Source organism: Aquarana catesbeiana, linkage group LG02 (genome assembly GCF_042186555.1).
Source record: "Aquarana catesbeiana isolate 2022-GZ linkage group LG02, ASM4218655v1, whole genome shotgun sequence".
NCBI lineage: Eukaryota > Metazoa > Chordata > Amphibia > Anura > Ranidae > Aquarana > Aquarana catesbeiana.
In genome coordinates this window covers 362098524-362120131 of record NC_133325.1, presented here as the reverse complement: position 1 = coordinate 362120131, position 21608 = coordinate 362098524, and the positions used below count along the sequence as shown (strand labels likewise).

The 21608-nt window shown below is 42.5% G+C and overlaps 1 protein-coding gene across 7 annotated transcripts in view; it reads right to left on the bottom strand.

The window, feature by feature from the left end:
- CAMKK1 (calcium/calmodulin dependent protein kinase kinase 1) overlaps positions 1–21608 on the bottom strand; it is a 382369-nt gene that overhangs the window by 131060 nt on the left and 229701 nt on the right. For all 7 annotated transcript variants that reach the window (XM_073615054.1, XM_073615060.1, XM_073615058.1 and 4 more), the window contains one exon: positions 18305–18393. In XM_073615054.1, the coding sequence (XP_073471155.1) occupies positions 18305–18393 (89 nt within the window). The remainder of the gene's footprint in view (positions 1–18304; positions 18394–21608) is intronic.

Genomic DNA, 21608 nt, shown 5'->3' with positions numbered 1-21608 from the left:
GTCATCTTGCAAATGTAGGACAGGGTCTCTTATACCAGAAAAAAACTAAGCCAGACCTACACTGTAACCTCTATTAATGTTTAGAAAAATTAAACATTTTTAAAAATGGTAATGTCAGCTTAGAATCCAGTATAAGGACATGAATTCCCAGCAAAAATAGCATTCCCCTGTAAAATATATGAATCACAAGCATTTCAGAACATTGTAGAGAAGACTCTTATCTGTTCCTGTACGGTGGAAATTGACACCAGCGTACTAGTCCCTTTCTTTATTATGAGAGGGGTCTGTCTACTATAATCACAAAATCAATCCAAGTGTTGTAAAACATGGAAAAACTGCTGAGAAAGTCTGTGAGCCACTGACATATACAGGAAATCAGGATTTCTTGGGGCATTCTGTACACCACATGCACAGAACATTCGTAGCTGTCATGGTTTACAGGATGCAGCATTTTTTTTTTGCAGTTTTAGAAGATTGGAGTTGGGTTAAAGTTTATCCAAAACCAATTCATCTGGACCAGTATCTCAGTTATTTCAGTTTTTTTGATTATGTGACCTTGTCCCATATTGTCATTTTAACTCCTGTTATTTTTTGTTTTACATCTTTTTATTTGCCTGTTGAAGTGTGATTTTAGTAGGTGTTCTGCGTGTAAGGAGCTTGCGGACCTCAAGACCATCTCTATATTTTCACATTTTTTGCCCCATTATATCCATGTTTATTGACATTGCTGGCGTACACTGTGAGTCGATCTGGCGTTATTTGCCTTGTCCTTGGTCCCGATATACTGTTGGGCCTCCCAGAGATATAATTTTCGGGTTTCTGTGTGTTGTTGTTTATGCTTTAGCCATAGCATCACTCGGCAAAGTTATTTAAGCGTGTTGACAGCATTGACTCTGTCCCAACTGATGATGTCCGGCCCACCGGACGTAATGCGTATAGGGGCAGAACCTTTAGCTGATGACATCATCATGCTGCCATCTTGGGATTGCTGAGCAGTGAGAGACCAATACATTGGTCTCTCACTGGTTGTTTACTGTGGAAGAGTGTAATATGCACATTCTTGAGATTTTAATCGTGTAAGTATTTTTATACTCATTGCTTTTAGTAATAAAATACAGTGAACACTAAGTTTCCTTCTATTTTACATATTTAATGTTCGCTTGAGCCACATGCGTGTGTCAACAAGGGACCTGTTCCTTTCAGTGCAAAAGCCCTAGGAGAGGGCGAAAAAGCACTGTTTGACCTAATTTTATCGTAAGAGGTCAAACTGTGGAGGTGAGCAGACTGTAGAAGAGCGCTGGTGTTTTTTGTGGGACTGTGGTTGCATTGAAGTTACAAGAGAGAGTTGCATCCATTCTTGCACTGCTGTCAGAAGTCACACTAGGATGTTGGACTGTTGGACATTTTTGAAATTTATATGGTTTATGCATTTTTGATTGCACATTTTTTAATTAAATTTGCACTACACTTTATTTGCTTTAAATCAAAAAGTGGACCTGTTACAGCCCATGCTATTACAAGGGATGTTGTTCATAGAGTTGACAGATAAATAAAAAATTGTAAAGTGCCCCTGACCCTCTGTACTCACACTAAAAGGTGATCTCGCACGCATATGTCAATGACGATCACAGCACACATGTAAGGTATCACCAACCAACCTCAGAATGAGAGCAATAATTCTAGAGCCAGACCTCCTGTGCAACTCTAAACTGGTAATCTGTAAAAGCTTTCAAAGCGTTGCCTATAGAGATTAAGTACAGTAGTTTGTCGCTGTTCCACGGATGTGTGCAATTTTAAAATGAGACGTGTTTGGTATCCATTTATTTAAAAATTGGTTATTATATTGTGATTGTGTTCACTAAAGTTCATTAACCACTTCAGCCCCGGAAGATTTGGCTGAATGACCGGGCCATTTTTTGCGATTCGGCACTGCGCGGCTTTAACTGACAATTGTGCGGTCATGCGACGCTGCACCCAAACAAAATTGACGTTCTTTTTTTTACCACAAATAGAGCTTTCTTTTGGTGGTATTTGATTGCCTCTGCGTTTTTTATTTTTTGCGCTATAGACAAAAAAAAGTGTGTCAATTTTGAAAAAAAAAAAAAAAAAACGCAATATTTTGTACTTTTTGCTATAATAAATATCCCCCTTTTTTTATATAAAAAAGCTAATTTTTTCTCAGTTTAGGCCGATATGTATTCTTCAACATATTTCTGGTAAAAAAAAAAAAAATAAAATAAAATTGCAATAAGCGTATATGGATTGGTTTGCGCAAAAGTTATAGCATCTACAAAATAGTGGATAGGTTTATAGCATTTTTATTATTATTATTTTTTTTTTTTTACTAGTAATGGCGGCGATCTGCGATTTTTATCGGGCAGACACATCAGACATTTATACAGCGATCAGTGCTATAAAAATGCACCGATTACTGTAAAAATGTCACTGGCAGGGAAGGGTTTAAAACTAGAGGGCGCTCAAGGGGTTAACTGCTACCTGTTTCTAACTGAAGGGGGAGGGGACTGACTAGAGGAAGTGACAGATCGTGGTTCCTAGCGAATAGGAACACACGATCTGTCACTCCTCTCCGAACAGAACAGGGATTTGTGTGTTTACACACTTCCCTGTTCTGCCTCTTGTGCTTGCGATCACTCGCGGCCAGCGGCCATTGCAACCGGCCATGAGCATCAGCACCCCCGCTGTGCGGTGGGTGCGTGCGCGTTTGCACCTGCTATCCCAATCCCGTGTGCCGGCGTATAGCTACGACAGTTCGCAGGATTGTGTCGACCTGGCGCAGTAAAATGACGGCAGCTGGTCGGCAAGGGGTTAAAGTTTATTTTTTTCAAAAAATTTGTATTTGAAAAACCGCTGTGCAAATATGTGGCAGAAGGATTAAAACGCCCAACATTTTATTTTCCAGGTTAAAAAAATGTATAATGTTTGGAGGTTCTAAGTAATTTTCTAGCACCGTATATACAGTATAACTCTCACAAGTTAAAAAAAACTGGTAATATATTTATAAGTGATCGCAAAATCTCTATTCTCAGCTGCTTAACCACTGCAAAACTTGGCACTTTTATCTACTTCCTGCCTAGACCAATTTTCAGCTTTTAGTGCTGTCACACTTTAAATGACAATTTCATACTGTAGCCATGTAAGTATTTACAACCTTTGTCATGACACGAGTAAGCTCAGGTGCATCCTGTTTCCACTAATCATTCTTGAGATGTTTCTAAAACTTGATTGGAGTCCACCTGTGGTAAACTCAGTTGATTTGACATTATTTGGAAAGGGACACACCTGTCTACACAAGGTCCCACAGTTAACAGTGCATGTCAGAGCACAAACCAAGTCGTGAAGTCCAAGGAATTATCTGTAGACCTCCGAGACATGACTGTATAGAGAGACAGATCTGAAGAAGGGTACAGAAACATTTCTGCAGCACTGAAAGTCCCATTTAGCACAGTGGCCTCCATCATCCATAAATGGAACCTTAGAACCACCTAGACTCTGCCTAGAGCGGGCCGCGCGGCCAAACTGAGCGATCGGGGGAGAAGGGCCTTAATTGGGGAAGTGACCAAGAACCCGATGGTCACTCTGACAGAGCTCCAGCATTTCTCTGTGGAGAGAGGAGAACCTTCCAGAAGAACAACTGCAGCACTCCAACTGCAGCATTCCACCAATCAGGCCTGTATGGTAGAGTGGCCAGATGAAAGCCACTCCTCAGTAGAAGGCACCTGAAGGTCTGAAACAAAATACTTTGGTCTGATGAAACAAAGATTGAACTCTTTGGCCTGAATGGCAAGCGTCATGTCTGGAGGAAACCAGGCACTGTACATCACCTGGCCAATATCATCCTTACAGTGAAGCATGGTGGTGGCAGCATCATGCTGTGTGGATGTTTTTTCAGCAGCAGGAACTGGGAGACTAGTCAGGATCGAGGGAAAGATAAATACAGCAATGTACAGCGACATCCTTGTTTCAGAGCGCTCTGGGCCTCAGACTGGGGCAAAGGTTTATCCTCCAACAGGACAATGACCCCAAGTACACAGCCAAGATAACAAAGGAGTGGCTATGGGACAACTCTGTGAATGTCCTTGAGTGGCTCAGCCAGAGCCTAGACTTGAACCCGATTGAACATCTCTGGAAAGATCTGAAAATGGCTGTGCACCGACGCTCCCCATCCATCCTGATGGACCTTGAGAGGTCCTGTAAAGAAGAATGGTAGAAACTGCCCAAAAATAGGTGTGCCAAGTTGTAGCATCATACTCAAGAAGACTTGAGGCCAAAGGTGTTTCAACAAAGTATTGAGCAAAGGCTGTGAATACTTATATACATGTGATTTTTTTTCGCTTTTTATTTTTAATAAATTTGCAAAGATTTCAAACAAACTTCTTTCACATTGTCATTATGGGGTATTGTTTGTAAAATGTTTAGGAAAATAATGAATTTAATCCATTTTGGAATAAGGCTGTAACATAACAAAATGTGGAAAAAGTGAAGCGCTGTGAATACTTTCCGGATGCACTGTAGCATTTACAAACACCAAATGAACACTTTGCAAATGTCCATAAACTACAAAGAAATCAGAACACGCTATACTGGTTTATTTCTATCTGGTAAACATTAGAGTCTTCTCTCTGCATAAGAGGATTTCAGGTAGAAAAAGGCCCCAGGGACTGCAACAATTCTAACCAGGTGAAATGTTTTCTTTTGTTAGTGGAACGAATATCCTCTTTAATACCTGGCTATCATTCTGCTATTCAATTTCCTAATTCACAGCAGTGCTCTCAGATTTTTCCTGTCTGCAATGTGATTTATTTTCTCCAGCCAGGAAACATAATCCAAAGTGATGGAAGCAGTGGAAACTGTCTCTTTCAAATGTTTCCTTAATCCCGGCCTGGAACGGCTTCAACAATACATCCAGCTGCCCGACGCAGCAGAAGAAAGCAAACTACAACCTCAGCATTTGCAAATAAAATGAATGAACAGAACGTGTTATATATAGAAAAAAAAAAACATACTATATTATAATTATTGCTGATGTGGAATTTTAAATCATTACCTTTAATTCTATATTAAAGAAAAATTATCTTATTATAAAACATTTTGCCTGGAGAGACTTTTGAATATTCCTATATACGTATAAGTAAAGGCGCAGAGAACTGGAGCTATGGGTATCTCATAGTGTAAAAGATAGATTTAACCTCCCTGGCGGTATGATTCTTTCGGATTTTAGGTGCTGAAAGCGGTACAATTATTTTGCATGGAAATTTGGCGTTTTATATTGTAGGTCTGTAAATCTTAACAATAACACACTTAAATCTGTCCAAACCAGAGTCTAGTAGATATCCCGGGTATGATAAAGTTTGAAACACAAAAACATAAATAATATAATAAATAAAAATAATTTAAAAAAATAAAAATAAATAGTAATAAAATAAATTTCCCCACGATTCACTATCGCTCAATTCTGCAAGTGTTCTAATTTACTATCACTGTTTTCTAGCTGGTCTAAAGCCACTTTTGACGTAAAGGGACACTTTTTGGTTGCTATGGACAATCTCCAGTTTCCAGGCAGAAAAAACAGTATATTTCATATAAAACTGCATGCAGGGCATGGGCCAAAGCACTGGGGACAAAAGGGATGTGAAATCATTTCATACATTACTGTAATCTGTAAGATTACAGTACTGTATGTGTTATGATTTTTACTTTTTTTTAAATTTGCCGCCAGGCTCCGCCCCCGTGCGTCGCGACGCTCGCAGGAAACGGAGCCTGGCACAGAGAGGCTTCGGAGGAGGACACAGCCCGCAGACACAGCGGGGGACATCGCAGGATCCCAGGGACAAGGTAAGGAGGCACCAGGATCCTGCGATCCCGCTAATGGTGCTGAATTTTAACCCCGTGCCACACTCGGGAAAACCGCCAGGGAGGTTAACCTTATATAAATATATGCACAATAATGCTAATGTAGCAAAAGTCCATAGTCTTATGATATATTCAAAATATATTTAAAAAGTCCAAGGACCAAGGGGGATAGTAATGAGGGGTCCCACACTCTGGGCTGCCATCAGGGGGGAACAGGAACCATGTTCCAATACTCTGAAAAAGACACAAGGACAGAGATCATCATCCGAACTAGACTTTCCCCGTGATGTACTATGCAGGGTGCATTTTTTCACTATCAAGGAGGACATTCTTCGCCTTGCCTGGGAAAAGGGCCCAATAGACTTTGACGGGGCTCCCATCAGGATTTTCCCTGACATTTCCAGACAAACTCGCACCATGCGTGGGCTCATGCGACCCCTACTGGAAGTTATTCGCGAGGCAGATGCCACCTACCGATGGGGTCACCCCTTCCATCTCATCGTCAGGAGGCAGGGGGCGGAATTCTACCTCCGCACGCCAGACCAACTCCCTGCCCTCTTTCATTTCATCTCCAGGCCGGTGATTGAGGTGCCCAACTGGTTTGACTATCTGCTTTCCCAGGACTCACAAGGTTCAGCACCACCCAGACAACAGAGATCTCGACGCCCAAGATCCCGCCCGCCAAACCGAGAAGGCAGAAGAGCCCATCCAACATCATCTGAGGACTAAACGCTCACCACTTTTTGGTTCTTGGTAAGGCTTTCAGTACCTCCTATGGGCAGATGCCCCGCTCCTTCCCCCCCCCTATGGCGATTCTTCCAGGAACATTTAAACCCATACACCAGGACTCCCCCCCCCCCCCCCCCCCCCTTTTTTTTTTTTTTTTTTTCATGGGTTAACTCTCAATTATGGACAGGGGAGGAGGGAGGGGGGACGCATTGTTATAACTGTTATAAATGTGGTATTTTTGCTGTAGGCCAGACTTTATGCACTCCACCCGACCATATCTGATATGAACGTAGACGATGAGGAGGAGGCACATACATTCTTCTCATGAGCCACATTTGGTCAGGCTGCCTTGGCACACTGACAGCCGGGAGGTGGGGGCCCCCTCCTGGCCCTGTCCGGGAGAGGGGTGAGTTGACCCCCGGGGTCCTCGGCCCCCAGCCGCCTCTGCAAAGCGTCAATGCCAGTAGATCATGGATGTTAGAGGTTTACTTAAGTTGCACATACTAACCTTAAACACAGTTACGTTTATGGATGTTATGCCCAGTTTTGTGGTAAATTACACCCTACTTATGATGGTTAATGTATTGTTTTTTCTTAATGTTTCTGATTCTGAAGGCCCCCCATTCAGTGCATCTCCCTACCACTCCCAAAAGTACCCTCTCATATTGCTTGACTTGCTCACTTAGGTGTGAGCAAAAATTTTTTTTTGTTGCGCACTTGGACGCATCGACCGCCCCCCTTAGGGCGACCTCCCGATTGCTGCACAATTCCTTTTGTGCCTCGGCCGGGAGATCATAGCATAGTCACTTGACTAACTTAGATTGCCCCCCCCCCCCCTCCCCTTTCCCCCCTTACCTACCCGCTTCTCCTCCTTCTCTGATTCTGTCTTCACCTTCTTTATTCCTCCCTATTCTCTGGTGCTGTTGCCCTCTAGTTGGGAGGGGACGTGAACCTAAACCAGAGGTGATTGTCCTCCTCATTCTGTCAACGATCCTCAGCGCCCAGGCCGTCACAATGGCTCTCCTAAAGGTGACCTCCCTTAATGTACGGGGTCTCAATACCCCGGAAAGGCGTTCCCAGCTACTAGCTGACCTACGCAGAACTAAAACCCAAATTGCCTTTCTACAGGAAACCCACTTTCATGGTGAGCATATTCCCAAACTGACTAACAATCTGTTCCCGACGGCATACCACAGCATCTCACCTATCTCCAAATCTAAGGGGGTTAGCATTTTAGTGGCAAAGTCTGTACAGTGGGAGTTCAGGGCACAGCAGGCGGACCCTCAGGGCCGCTTTCTCCTGATCAAGGGCAGGGTGTCGGACATTCAGGTCACTCTTGCCAATATCTATTTCCCCAATGCCGACCATGCTCGGTTCCTGCGCGGGCTGATACCCATACTACTCGAGTTCACAGAGGGGATGCTCATTTTTGGGGGTGATATGAACTTCGCAATGGACCCCCTGTTGGACACCTCACGGGGTGCCTCTCATCTCTCATACGCTCGCCTTAAACGTATTAAATCTGATCTTCACTCACTTCGTTTGATGGACCCCTGGCGCCTCTTACACCCCAGGGACAGGGATTACTCGTACTTTTCACAAGTTCACCATTCGTACTCAAGATTAGATTACCTGCTCCTTTCCCATCAGGACCTGCCAAGGGTGGTGGACTCATCCATAGATGTCATTTCCTTTTCTGACCACGCCCCCATACACTTGACGCTCCAAATGGGACCAATGTCTAAATCTCCACCTTCATGGAGACTGAACGAATCACTGCTTCAATCTGCAGAGACCCGCGCGGAGATCCAAGCCAAATTGCAGGAATATTTTGCATTTAATGTAGCCTCGGTCCCCAATCCCTTGGTGATGTGGGAGGCGCACAAGCCAGTTATCAGGGGCATTTTGATAGGTATTGGGGCACGTCTCAAGAGGGAAAGAACCCGTAGAACTGAAGAACTTCTACTTCAGATTAAGACCCTTGAATGCACACATAAGGCTAGCCTAGCACGCTCCGTATACCAGGAGTTACTTAAAGCACATGAAGAGCTCCGCTCGCTTCTGTTACATAAAACGAAAGAGAGGCTAGCATGGTCACGTCGTACAATGTACGAATTCTCTAACAAACCTGGCTCTCTCTTAGCCAGAGCTTTACGCGGTCCCCGCACCAAAACATTCATCCCCCACATCCTGTCCCCCACGGGTCGGAGGGTCTCTACCTCAACAGAAATAGCAGAGGAATTCCGTTCATTTTACAGCGGTCTTTATAACCTAGATAGAACCTCTCCCGATGCCCCTAACCCCACTGGAGGATCCACCCCACATGAATATCTAGCTTCCTCTGGCATGCCATCTCTACCGGCCGACACCGTAGAGGAGTTGGAGGACCCCATCACGGTGGAGGAGTTGGGGGTGGCACTGGCGAGCTCCAAGCCAAAGAAAGCCCCAGGCCCTGATGGCCTCACTTCAACTTACTTCAAAACATTCTTTGAGACGCTCTCCAAACCGTTAGTGGCTGCACTTAACTCTATCACGAAAGGTAACTCCTTCCCCATAGACTCCCTTAGGGCATACATCTCTCTCATCCCCAAAGAGGGAAAGGACCCACTTAGGTGTGGAAACTACCGACCGATAGCTCTGCTAAACACTGACTTGAAACTATTTGCCAAGATCGTGGCGAATAGATTGCTCCCACACATACCAAACCTAATTCACAAAGACCAGGCGGGCTTTGTCCCTCAACGGGAACCACGTGACAACACAATTAGGGTGCTGAACCTCATACATGCCGCTAGGACCACGCGACGACCCCTTCTCCTGCTGTCAACTGACGCAGAGAAGGCTTTCGACCGTGTAGATTGGACGTTTGTTAGAGCTACTCTCGAACACATTGGCCTTCGGTCGTCGATGCTCAGCTGGATCCTATCACTCTACTCTAGCCCCACAGCGGCGGTCAGGGTCAACGAAACCAGGTCGGGTTATTTTGACATTCGGAATGGTACCAGACAGGGTTGTCCCCTGTCTCCCCTAATCTTCATTCTTACCTTAGAACCCCTGCTCTGTAAGATACGGGCCAACCCCCACATAGAGGGCTTACGTAAAACATCTGGAGCCCACAAGGTCGCCGCATTCGCAGATGACCTTATCTTCTTCTTGGCTGACCCCATTGCCTCACTCCCCGTCTTGCTTCATTCTCTGAGGGAATACGGGGCTCTGTCCCTATTTAAAATAAATATGTCTAAATCCTCCATGCTTAATATCACACTGAGCTCGCAAAATATCCGACAATTGCGCCTGAACTACCAGTTCCACTGGGCAACCGATACCATTCCGTACCTAGGTGTGGCCATCACCGCGGACCCCGCCGACCTGTACCAAGCAAATTTTGCCACTCTCCTACACCGACTCAAAACAGACCTGCAGCATTGGCACGCCCTCACTTTAACGTGGTTTGGACGCTGTAATGCCATCAAGATGACAGCCCTCCCAAGGATACTCTATCTTCTACAGGCCCTCCCCATACATCTCCCGCCCTCCTTTTTCAAGCGAATCGACGCACTCCTCCGAGAATTTGTCTGGTCACACAGGCAGCCACGCATAAAATTACAACTACTTTACTTGGCAAAACGCAGGGGAGGGGTGGGTTTACCAGACATAAAAGCCTACTACAGGGCAACGCATCTTACCAGATTGATAGACTGGTACTGTCACCTAGAGGCCAAACAATGGGTCACCATGGAGATGGAGGACTCAGACGGTACGGCCAGGAGTTGGCCGTGGCTTACCACTCCGATCCCGAAATCCATTGCCGAACACCCAACTCTGGGAAACACATTGAGAGTGGTCAGAGAAACCTTTCGCAAAACCCAGATCTCACCTATCCCTTCCCCTATGGTGCCGATCCTGGGTAACCCTGACTTCCTGCCGGGCTGCCAGGGGCCGATTTTTAGAGCCTTATCAGCGGGAGATAGATGGCCACACCTCCATGACTTCCTGGATCCCGGTGGCCAGCTCAGGACGACTGCGGGAATAGAAGTCCTAGACAGGCCATTGGACTTCCTGAGTGGTCTCCAACTGCGTAATTTTTTACGCCGAAGCGCCCGAACTCTAGGTCCCCCACGCCCACTTACGGAATTGGAACGTATCTGCCACCGCAGAGAGCCCATACGCCACTCTTTATCCCTGATCTACCTCTCTCTGATCGCCCCGGCTGAAGGTTTTGTGCCCCCCTTCCTTACTAAGTGGGAGACAGAACTGGGAGCGCATTTTGATGAAACACAAAGGGAAAAGATCTTACACTTTGCCCAAAAATCTTCTCTGGCCACAAGGGTCCAGGAGACTTGCTACAAGATTGTGACCAGATGGTACAGAGTACCATCCACTCTTCACAGGTTCCTCCCGCAGGTGCCGGATCTATGTTGGCGTTGTGGAGCAGGAGAGGGAACAATGTTGCACATTTTCTGGGACTGTCCCAAGATTAAACCGTTCTGGAAAGAGGTGACAGATACGGTCGAGCGTCTGACGGGTGTCGCACTGGGGGGAGACCCCGAGGCCTATTTACTGCACCTTTCTAGAAGTTCAATTAAGAAATATAAAGCTTCACTCACCATACATCTACTTAATGCGGCTAAGGCCTGCATCCCTCTATTTTGGAGATCGGTAATCCCACCAACGAAGATTCAGTGGTATGCGAGGGTCAATGATCTGCGGGACATGGAAGATCTTACGGCCACCCTGCATGACAGGGAGGAAGCCTTTCGGGAGACCTGGCGCCCCTGGCAACACTTCATCTACACCGAGGCCTACCTCCGAGAGATGACTTAATGCGGACACTCCTTGATACGAGGACCCTGCCTGGCTGGAGGGTGACACCGCCACCCTCTTCTCTTTACCTCTCTCTTCCTCTCCCCCTCCACTTCACCTCTCATTCTCTCTTGCCTCTCCCTCCTTACTGTCTCCCGCTTTTCTCCCCCCCCCCCCTCTCTCCCTAGGTTCTCACACAACCCCCTATACTTTTCCAGCTAAGGGAAGATCAGATCAGATATGTTGAATATCATGGTATACATTACTCTACGTTAGTTGCCCCTTGCCGGACTCTACTGATCGGCAAGGAATATCTCCACCCCCGGTCAGTGGAGAGCTTCTCTCTTTGTTATTTTGGTTTACCTATATACCTGTTGTCTAAGGATAAATACACGAGTCTTTAGTTTAAACGAGGCATATCTCAGGGAACTGCTTGCAAATGGATAGTATGATAATCATTACATCAGACTTTCCCATACATTCAGGCTCCACCTTCATTATACAGACTGTGTAAAATAGAGGAATGTATATGTGTCACACCTTTAGTCGACGGTAGTTTCTGTTAAAGTCCTCTTCATACCTCTGTTTTTTCTTTTTTACTACTCACTAAATGTTATAGATCTTGATAACATGTATATCACACTGTAACATGCATTGTTGAAATAAAATAAAGGAATTTAAAAAAAAAAAAAAAGAAAAAGACACAAGGGAAGAGGTGCCTCTGGGTGTTGATGTAAGACAGAGTTAATAGCAATTTATATGCACAAGCAACTCACATTTGTGAAGTCATCAGTAAGCATTTGATTAAAATCCCAACATAGGGGTGATCTTCAGTTCTGCCAATCCGTTCATGGTGGGGGGGGGGGGGTTTAATGTTCGATACAAAAAAAACGCTGTGTAGTGGAGAAGCCGGTCGCAGTGGAGGTAGACTCAGAATGAGGCTTGGGGCGCAGTTGTGCAGGCAAGGAGCGATGGCGTCACTGGTATACGACGCGTTTGAGCGTGCAGGCTGTGAGTGACATGGCAGCCGCGCTCCTTCTTCAAGCTGATAGATGGGCTTTGTAGGCTTACAGTATAACATGTGCAGAGGGAAGTGGCCAGAGCAGAAAATGCAGCGTGATAGGCTGAACATCTTTTAAGATGCCCGGCGGCAAATTAACACTATACAATAGCATAACATGATGAGAACCACATAATGGAAATACATACATGGTCAAAATAAAACTTTTAATATTTTGTTTTCATTATTAAAAGTTTTATTTTGGCCATGTATGTATTTCCATCATGTCCGGTAGTGCGGTACGGCGGCGCTGGCCATTGATTATTTATACCTCTGTATACACCGCTCCTACAGCGCTGCAAAGATGCTGTTTGCAGGACTTTTTTTACTGTCCTGCAAGCGCACCGCTCCAGTGTGCAAGCACTGGAGTGAGATGAGAGGCTCTTTACAGGCGCTATTTTTAGCGTTATAGTGCCTGTAAAGCGCCTCAGTGTGAAAGCAGCCTAAAAAGGTAAAAAACCTTTTAGGTGCAGATCACCCCTAGCCCCCTCCCCCTAAATACTGAGTCTGATTTCAATCCAGCACTGTGCACAAAAGCAGCAGTGCTGCGCTCTCTCCCTCCCCACCAGACTGTGTCAATCAAATCCACTGTAGAGGAAGCAGAGGGCAGGGCCCAGCCGCACTATGTGCATCAATAGATGTACAGTGCGGCTTGGGATCAAACCTGCACGGGTACCCAATAGCAAGTGGGGGGGGGGGATCCAGGAGTACCAGAGGGGGATCCAAGAAGAGAAAAAGAGAAAGATTGGAAGATTGGGGGATTCAGGCTGCTCTGTGCAAAACTATTGCACACAGGTAAGTGTGAAATGTTTATTATTTTAGAAAATTAAGAACTAAACCTTTAATATCACCAATAGGTTTAAAAGGGGGGGGGGGACAATTTTTGACCATTCACAGGTAAAAAAGGAACAGCAGCGTGGAGTACACACCTGCAAGTCTGTCGACATTTTTTTCACATCAAAAAACGTAATCTGTTTTTGTCCACCAGGACAAACTAAAGTCTATGCATCTATAACCAGCGTTAGTGTGGTAGACTCGGTGTTCAGAATATATACCAAGATGAAAACCATTGCTCCAGAGAATGAGAAAATCCCTAGTCAAAAAGTCATCACTGTTTCAGCTGCCATGCACTACTAATCTACTAGGAAAACATGTAAACTGTTGACTAATTGACTATTAAAATGGCATCAGTGGTGTTCTTGGACACACATTGTGATTATCCACACGTAAAATATAAATTTCCAGCCTGAAGGGGACTTTTGCTATAGGATACACGTTATGCGACATTTACTTGTGCATGTAATTTTTATTTATTTATTCTGACTCACAGCTAGCATATGATGGCACGCCTGTGCTCTCCCACTTCTCGTTTCCAATGCTCTACAATTTCTCTTTTGCTTTGTCTACTGCATGGTCTGTCTCTTTAATGCATGTGCAGGCTATTAATTTAGTGTGAAAGCTTGGCAGGTAGTAAAAGGAAAAGCAATGAGTCACAGGAAGATATTTTTCCGAGGAAGTGGCAGACCAAGAAAACTATCTTGTAGCTGGCACTTGCTTAGTTTTCACCACAAACAGCTGGAGGAAAATCAAAGCACCCAACACCTATTTTAACCACACATATAGAACTATGCTGCATTATATTTTACACAATATATTAGAGCCATGGCAGATGCTAGCTGCAAAGCAAAACAGAGACAAGTAAACTAAAAATTATCATGGCATAGGCATAGCTGTATTCAGATGAGTATGATCAAACAGAAAATCATATACTCTCAAATCAGCTAAAAATGGATGGATAACTATCTAGAAATATAAATGAATAATATATATATATATATATATATATATATATATATATATATATATATATATATATATATATATACACACATATATACACACACACAGCGGGTAAACAAAGTATTGAACATGTCACCATTTTTCTGGGTAAATCGATTTCTAAAGGTGCTACTGACATGACATTTTCACCAAATATCGGTAACAACCCATGCAATCCATATGTACAAAGAAACCAAAACAAATAAATTCAGTAATTAAGTTATGTGTACTAAAATGGAATGGAACAGGGAAAAAGTATTGAACACGTGAAGAAAGGGAGGTGCAGAAGGCATGGAAAGCCAAGACACCAGCTGAAATCTATCAGTAATTAGAAAGCAATCATGCCCCTTGTCAGTGCAAATTAATTTCAGCTGGTTTAGTCTCAATTGATGGCCTATAAAAAGGTGTCTCATTACCGAGGTGTCACGCAAGAAACATCTCATGATCTGTAAAAACAACAAGCTATCTCAAGACCTTTGCAACCTCTTTGTTGCAAAACAAACTGATTGCATTGGTTACAGAAGGATTTTTAAACTTCTGAATGTTCCAGTGGGCACTGTTGGGGCCATAATCCAGAAGTGGAAAGAACATCATGTCACCATAAACCAGCCACAATCAGGTGCTCCTCGCAAGATTTCTGACAGAGAAGTGAAAAGAATTATCAGAAGAGTTGTCCAAGAGCTAAGGACCACTTGTAGAGAGCTTCAGAAAGACCTGGAATTAGCAGCTAAAATTGTTTCAAAGAAAACAATAAGTAATACACTCAACCGCCATGGCCTGTATGCACGCTCACCATGCAAGACTCCATTGCTGAACAAAAAGCATGTTGAAGCATACTTAAAGTTTGCTGCACAACAATTAGACAAGCCTGTGAAATACTAGGAGAATATAGTCTAGCCAGATGAGACCAAGATTGAACTCTTTGGATGCCCTAATACACACCATGTTTGGAGGACAAATGGCACTGCACATCACCCTAAAAACACCCATACTAACAGTGAAATTTGGAGGTGGGATCATCATGGTGTGGGGCCGTTTTTCAGCATTCAGTACTGGCAAACTTCATGTCGTTGAAGGAAGGATGAACAGAAAAAATGTACCAAGACATTCTTTATAAAAATCTGCTGCCATCTATAAGGAAACTCTCAACTGGTTTCAAATAAAGAAAATAAAGCTGCTAGAATGGCCCAGCCAATCACCTGACTTGAATCCAATAGAAAATCTATAGAAAGAACTAAAGATCAGAGTTCATAGAAGAGGCTCACAGTACCTTCAAGATTTGAAGACTATGTGGAAGAATGAACCAAAATCACACCTGAGTGATGCATACGACTAATTTCTCCATACAGGCGGAGACTTAGAGCTGTCATTACCAACAAAGGATTTTGTACGAAGTATTAAATACATTTCAGTTAGCATGTTAAAGCGGCATTCCGGCCAGCTAAAAAAAATTTTTAAAGTCAGCAGCTACAAACATTGTAGCTGCTGACTTTAAATAAGTAGACTTACCTGTTCTGAGTGCCCGCGATGTCGGCCGCCCAAGGCCGACCCGTCCCTCGGCTCTCGGGTCCCGGCACCGCTATCCTAGGTAAGGGAAACAGGCAGTGGAGCCTTGCGGCTTCACTGCCAGTATCCCACTGCGCACGCGCGAGCGGCGCGGCGATCTGTGAATGGCCCCATGGTGTTCTGGGAACACACACAGTTCCCAGAAGACAACGGGGCCGCTCACCGAGGAGAAGAACCCGCCGCGGAATAGGAAGAGGCAGATTAGGAAGACTGCCTAGCAACAAGGGTTTAGGTAAGTATAACATTTTTTTTTTTTCCATATTTTTTTTTTTTTTTAGGATTTTTGGTGGCATTTTTTTTTCCAGTGTGGCCCTCCACTTTAAATTCTTTTTCCCTGTGTCATTCCATTTTATTACACATAGCTGAACTTATTTGTTTTGGTTTATTTGTATGTATGGATTGTATAGGTTGTTACTGACATGTGGTGAAAATTTCATGTCAATAGCACGTTTAGAAATGGATTTATCTAGAAAAATGCCAACGTGTTCAATACCTATTTTACCCGCTGTGTTTATAAAATATATATATATATATATATATATATATATATATATATATATATATATATATATATATACACACACACACATATATACACACACACACACACACACACACGTGCTCCAATGTTTGCATACCCTGGCAGAAGTTGTGAAAGTTAGGCATTGATATTGAAAATATGACTGATCATGACAAAAAACTGTCTTTTATTTAAGGATAGTGATCATATGAAGCCATTTATTATCACATAGTTGTTTGGCTCCTTTTAAAATCAGAATGATAACAGAAATCACCTAAAGGGCCCTGATCTAAAGTTTACATAACCTGGAATGTTTGGCCTTTGTACAGACACAAGGTGACACACACAGGTTAAAATGGCAATTAAAAGGTTCATTTCCCACATCTGTAGGTTTTTGAATTGCAATTCGTGTCTGTGTATAAATAATCAATCAGTTTGTCAGCTCTCACTTGGATGCACTAAGCAGACTAGATACTGAGCCATGGGGAGCAGAAAAAAAACTGTCAAAAGACCTGCACAACAAGGTAAAGGAACTTTATTATAAAGATAGAAAATGATATAAAAAGCCTTGAATATGCCAGTCAGTACAGTTCAGTCACTTATTAAGAAGTGGAAAATTCGGTGACCTGTTGATTCCAAGCCACAGTCAGGTAGACCAAGAAAGATGGCAGCCACAACTGCCAAAAGAATTGTTTGGGATACAAAGTAAAAGCCCACAGATAACCTCAGAAGATATACAGGCTGGAAAAATATGGTGTGGTTGTTTTAAAAGGAGCTAAATACGATGCTTGAACAATTGTATATGTATATATACACATACATTTTATATATATATATATATATATATATATATATATATATATATATATATATATATATATATATATATATATATATATATATGTTGTGTTTGTTTGTGCACTACAAGTCAGCACACATGTTTGTTGTGCACTACAAGTCAGCACACGTTTGTTGTGCACTACAAGTCAGCACACGTTTGTTGTGCACTACAAGTCAGCACACGTTTGTTGTGCACTACAAGTCGGCACACGTTTGTTGTGCACTACAAGTCGGCACACATGTTTTGGTGCACTACAAGTCAGCACACATGTTTTGGTGCACTACAAGTCAGCACACATGTTTTGGTGCACTACAAGTCAGCACACATGTTTTGGTGCACTACAAGTCAGCACACATGTTTTGGTGCACTACAAGTCAGCACACATGTTTTTGGTGCACTACAAGTCAGCACACATGTTTTTGGTGCACTACAAGTCAGCACACGTGTTTTTTGTGCACTACAACACAAACGCATGTTTTTGTTGTGGTGCTCTGGGTCATTAAAAGCCTGTGTTGTTGCATGCCTTCAGCTCTTTCAAAATAGATAGGCTGCCTTAACCACATGTTAATGCATGTACGGTAATGTAGCGTAACAGTATGAAGTAATTACTAATTTTCACCATCAGCCTTTTTCTTTTTATATAAAGCTACATTTAATGACAAGCTACACTAGTTATTTGGTACCATGACCAAAATAGCTACAAAGCCATTTTTGAATTAATACAACAAAAACATTTAACTTTATAGTCAGCAAATGTAAGCACATTTGTAAACCAGAAGCCACAGCAACAAAACAATGATATTGACACTCATCTGACAGCACAGCAGTTAGTACATTTTGCATTGTATCACTTTTACAGTTTGATTTCTGAAACAATCTTTTTTTATCAAGCAAAATCTGGCAAAGATATAGATTTTATTTTTCACTTACGTGACAAAAACATTGTATTTTTAAAAGGAAACCATTAAATGATAAATAATTAACAAGCATCTTAGAAGTGTGTTTTCCCGATCATCAAAGTGCTAACAGCAATGTGCAGGAAAGCAGTCAGATTACTTAAAACATAACTACTTACAGTATTCTATACCCAGCACAATATCCCTGAAGTAAATTCGGGTTTGTTCTTCTGAAAAGGGATGATCACATGGTACTTCCATGACCGGTCTAAGGAAAAAAAAAAAGTCATTCAAAAACTGATGACATAACCATAAAAAACATTAATCAGGGAAGCAATCTTTATTGAACACAAAGATGTAAAAGAAGAAGCATGTATTTCAGTAAAACGCAGATACAAGCACTGAATTATTATTCACTCCCAAAATAAAATGATCTGCAACCAGGCAGCTAGTATAGATCCAACCCTAAGGTTCATTAGTATATGTTTTACATAGTGTGCATTTTAAGACACTATCCACATCTAGGATTTCTCTAATTTCCCTGAAAACATCACTTTTATCTCTTCCCCCTAGAACAGAGGTCTCCAAACCTTCTAAACAAAGGGCCAGTTTACTGTCCTTCAGGCTTTATGGGGCTGGACCGTAGCCAGTGAGAGTAGAAAATGCCCCAGCATCAATGCCCCATCATTGGTTTTAATGGGAGGAACAGTGCCCCACTGATGGTGTCAGCAGGGGGAATGGTGCTCCAAGGCCCAGATAAAGACAAGCAAAGGGCCACATCTGGCCCCCGGCCGCAGTTTGGAAACCACTGCCCTAGAATATCTCACTCCTTACTACCCAAACCACACTCATACACAATTTTCTCCCTACTTCCAGACACGTCACTCCTGCCTTACTCAATTTCCAAACCTTTGTCACTTGCCTTCCCAGTGTCTCTTGCACTTACACTAAAAATTCTATCCATGTCCTTACAAAATAAGCGCAGATGTCCCAGAAATCTAACAGCTAGCTTTCACATTTCACAATCTAACACATGCATCCTTCAATTCTCTGTTATACATAACATTTCTCAGACCCCCAAGAGAGCATCATAGTTTTTTTTTATCACGACTCTCTCGCAAAAAAATTGGGTATATTTTTCTTTGGAAATTGCCTCGGATGTCCTATAAATCTGTGTTTGTTCACCTTCAATTTTGTATTACAATAAACACAAAAGTAACGTGCTGCGCCCAAATAATAAACATAAAAAAATTACTAAATTTAAAAACAAATTTAACCACTTCACGCCCGCGCTAAAGCTGAAAGACGGCAACAGCGTGGGCTTGGATTGCTAGGAGGGCATCCATGTATGTCCCTCCCATGCTCGCGTTGCCCGCACGCCCCCTTCTGATAACATGATGTAAACAGAAAACGGTAGTCGCCTTTTGTGAGGAGGGAAAAAAAAAATAAGCCAGTTACTGGCTTGTGTAAACAAGAAATCAGTCCCACACAGTGACAGTCACTGCTTCTAAGCAGTGCCCACCAGTGCTACCTACCAGTACCCATTAGTACTGCTAACCAGTGCCCACCAGTGCCACATTAGTTCTGCCCATCAGTGCCACCTCTCAGTGCCCCCTATCAGTGCAGCCTCATCATTGCTGTCTAATCAGTGCCACCTATCAGTGCCACCTTATCAGTGCTCACCAGTGCAGCCTCATCAGTGCACATCAATGAAGGAGAAAAATTACCTGTTTGCCAAATTTTATATTTATATTTAAACTATTTTTCAAAATCTTATGTCTTTTTTTTGTTTGTTTAACAAAAAATAAAAAACCCAGTGGTGACTAAATACCACCAAAAGAAAGCTCTATTTGTTGGAAAAAAAGATAAAAATTTCATATGGGTACAGTGTAGCATGACCGCGCAATTGTCATTTAAAGAGTGACAGCGCTGAAGGCTGAAAATTGGCCTGGGCAGGAAGAGGGTATATGTGCCCAGTAAGCAAGTGGTTAAATCATCAATTGGCAGCTACCTCCTAATACAGTATATATGCAATGTCAAATCAATAGCAAAGGAGTGTGAAGAAAAACAAAGAACGTAAATATCATACCCAAAATACATAAAACATCCATCATATATAAAGTGTAGTCCATAAAACATTTACAAGTCCATGCTGAAATAGACAATGCAAATGAATATCTTCCTGCCATCGTTGTGCTGATAATGTGGAAATCAAAAACACCCAGTGATTAATCCTATAGAAGAGAGCAGCTCACCGTCACAATTGACCCCCAAGATTTCTGCAAGGTCTGAAAGCACTTTTGTATAATCCTCTCCAAACTGCTGTCCTCATATAGGACTCCAGACCACAGATAGGTACATCAAGATGGAAATCCCATATGCATAGAGAAAGAGGCTAAGGTTAAATGCAAATAGGGTTACCATGTCATAAATGAATGTTTTATGTGCTACACTTTATGATGTAAGCTTTGTATATTTTTTGGTATGATATTTACATGTTTATATCTGCACAGGTTTAAGTAGGTGCTCCTTTGCTATTGATTTGACAATTCTGTATCGCAAAGAACATATCCATCCAATAAAATTTGGTCATACCTCTTAGAAATGCATCTCTGCCCACTTTCAGTTCTATATCACACATAACAGATCCTTCCAATAAAAGTCTGCCCCACCTCTTCCAAATTTGTCTCAGTCTTCCCTTTAATGCTATATATGACACAAAATCACTGGTCCAACAAATCACTGATCCAACAAATCACTGGTCCAACAAAGATCTGAGGCACCGTAATTCAAAATCTGTCTCACGCCATTTCTGGTTCATACATAACAAATCTTAATCAGTAAACAAATGTCTTTCATGCACATTTATGGTAATCAAAAGTTTGTATCTATTATTCAGCACAATGCAAAATACAGATATATTTTAAGGAGTATGTTTTATTAACATCCGAATCACACCTGGAGGGGGAGGGTCACTCCCCTGACAAATTTTTGTTGTTACTGAGGCTATTATAGCTACATTGCTACAAGAGATTTTCGGTACATTTTGTGGGTTTAGTTATTCTTTTTAAAGTGGTTATAAATGTCTGTTATTTGTACAGTAGATCACAATAATTATTGCAGTAATTTCAGTCACTTGAAAAAGTATTCATATCCCCTTAAAATTTTCCACATTTTGTCATGTTACAAATAGAAACGTAATTGAATTTTATTGGGATTTTGTGTGATAGACCAACACAAAGTGGCACATGATTGTGAATTGGAATGAAAATGATAAATGGTTTTCAAAATGTTTTACAAATAAATATGTGAAAAGTGTGGCATGCATTTGTATTCAGCCCCTTTACTCTGATACCCCTAACTAAAATCTAGTGGAACCAATTGCCTTCTGAAGTCACCCAATTAGTAAATAGAGTTCACCTGTGTGTGCAGCTGTTCTGTGAAGCCCTCAGAGGTTTGTTAGAGAACCTTAGTGAACAAACA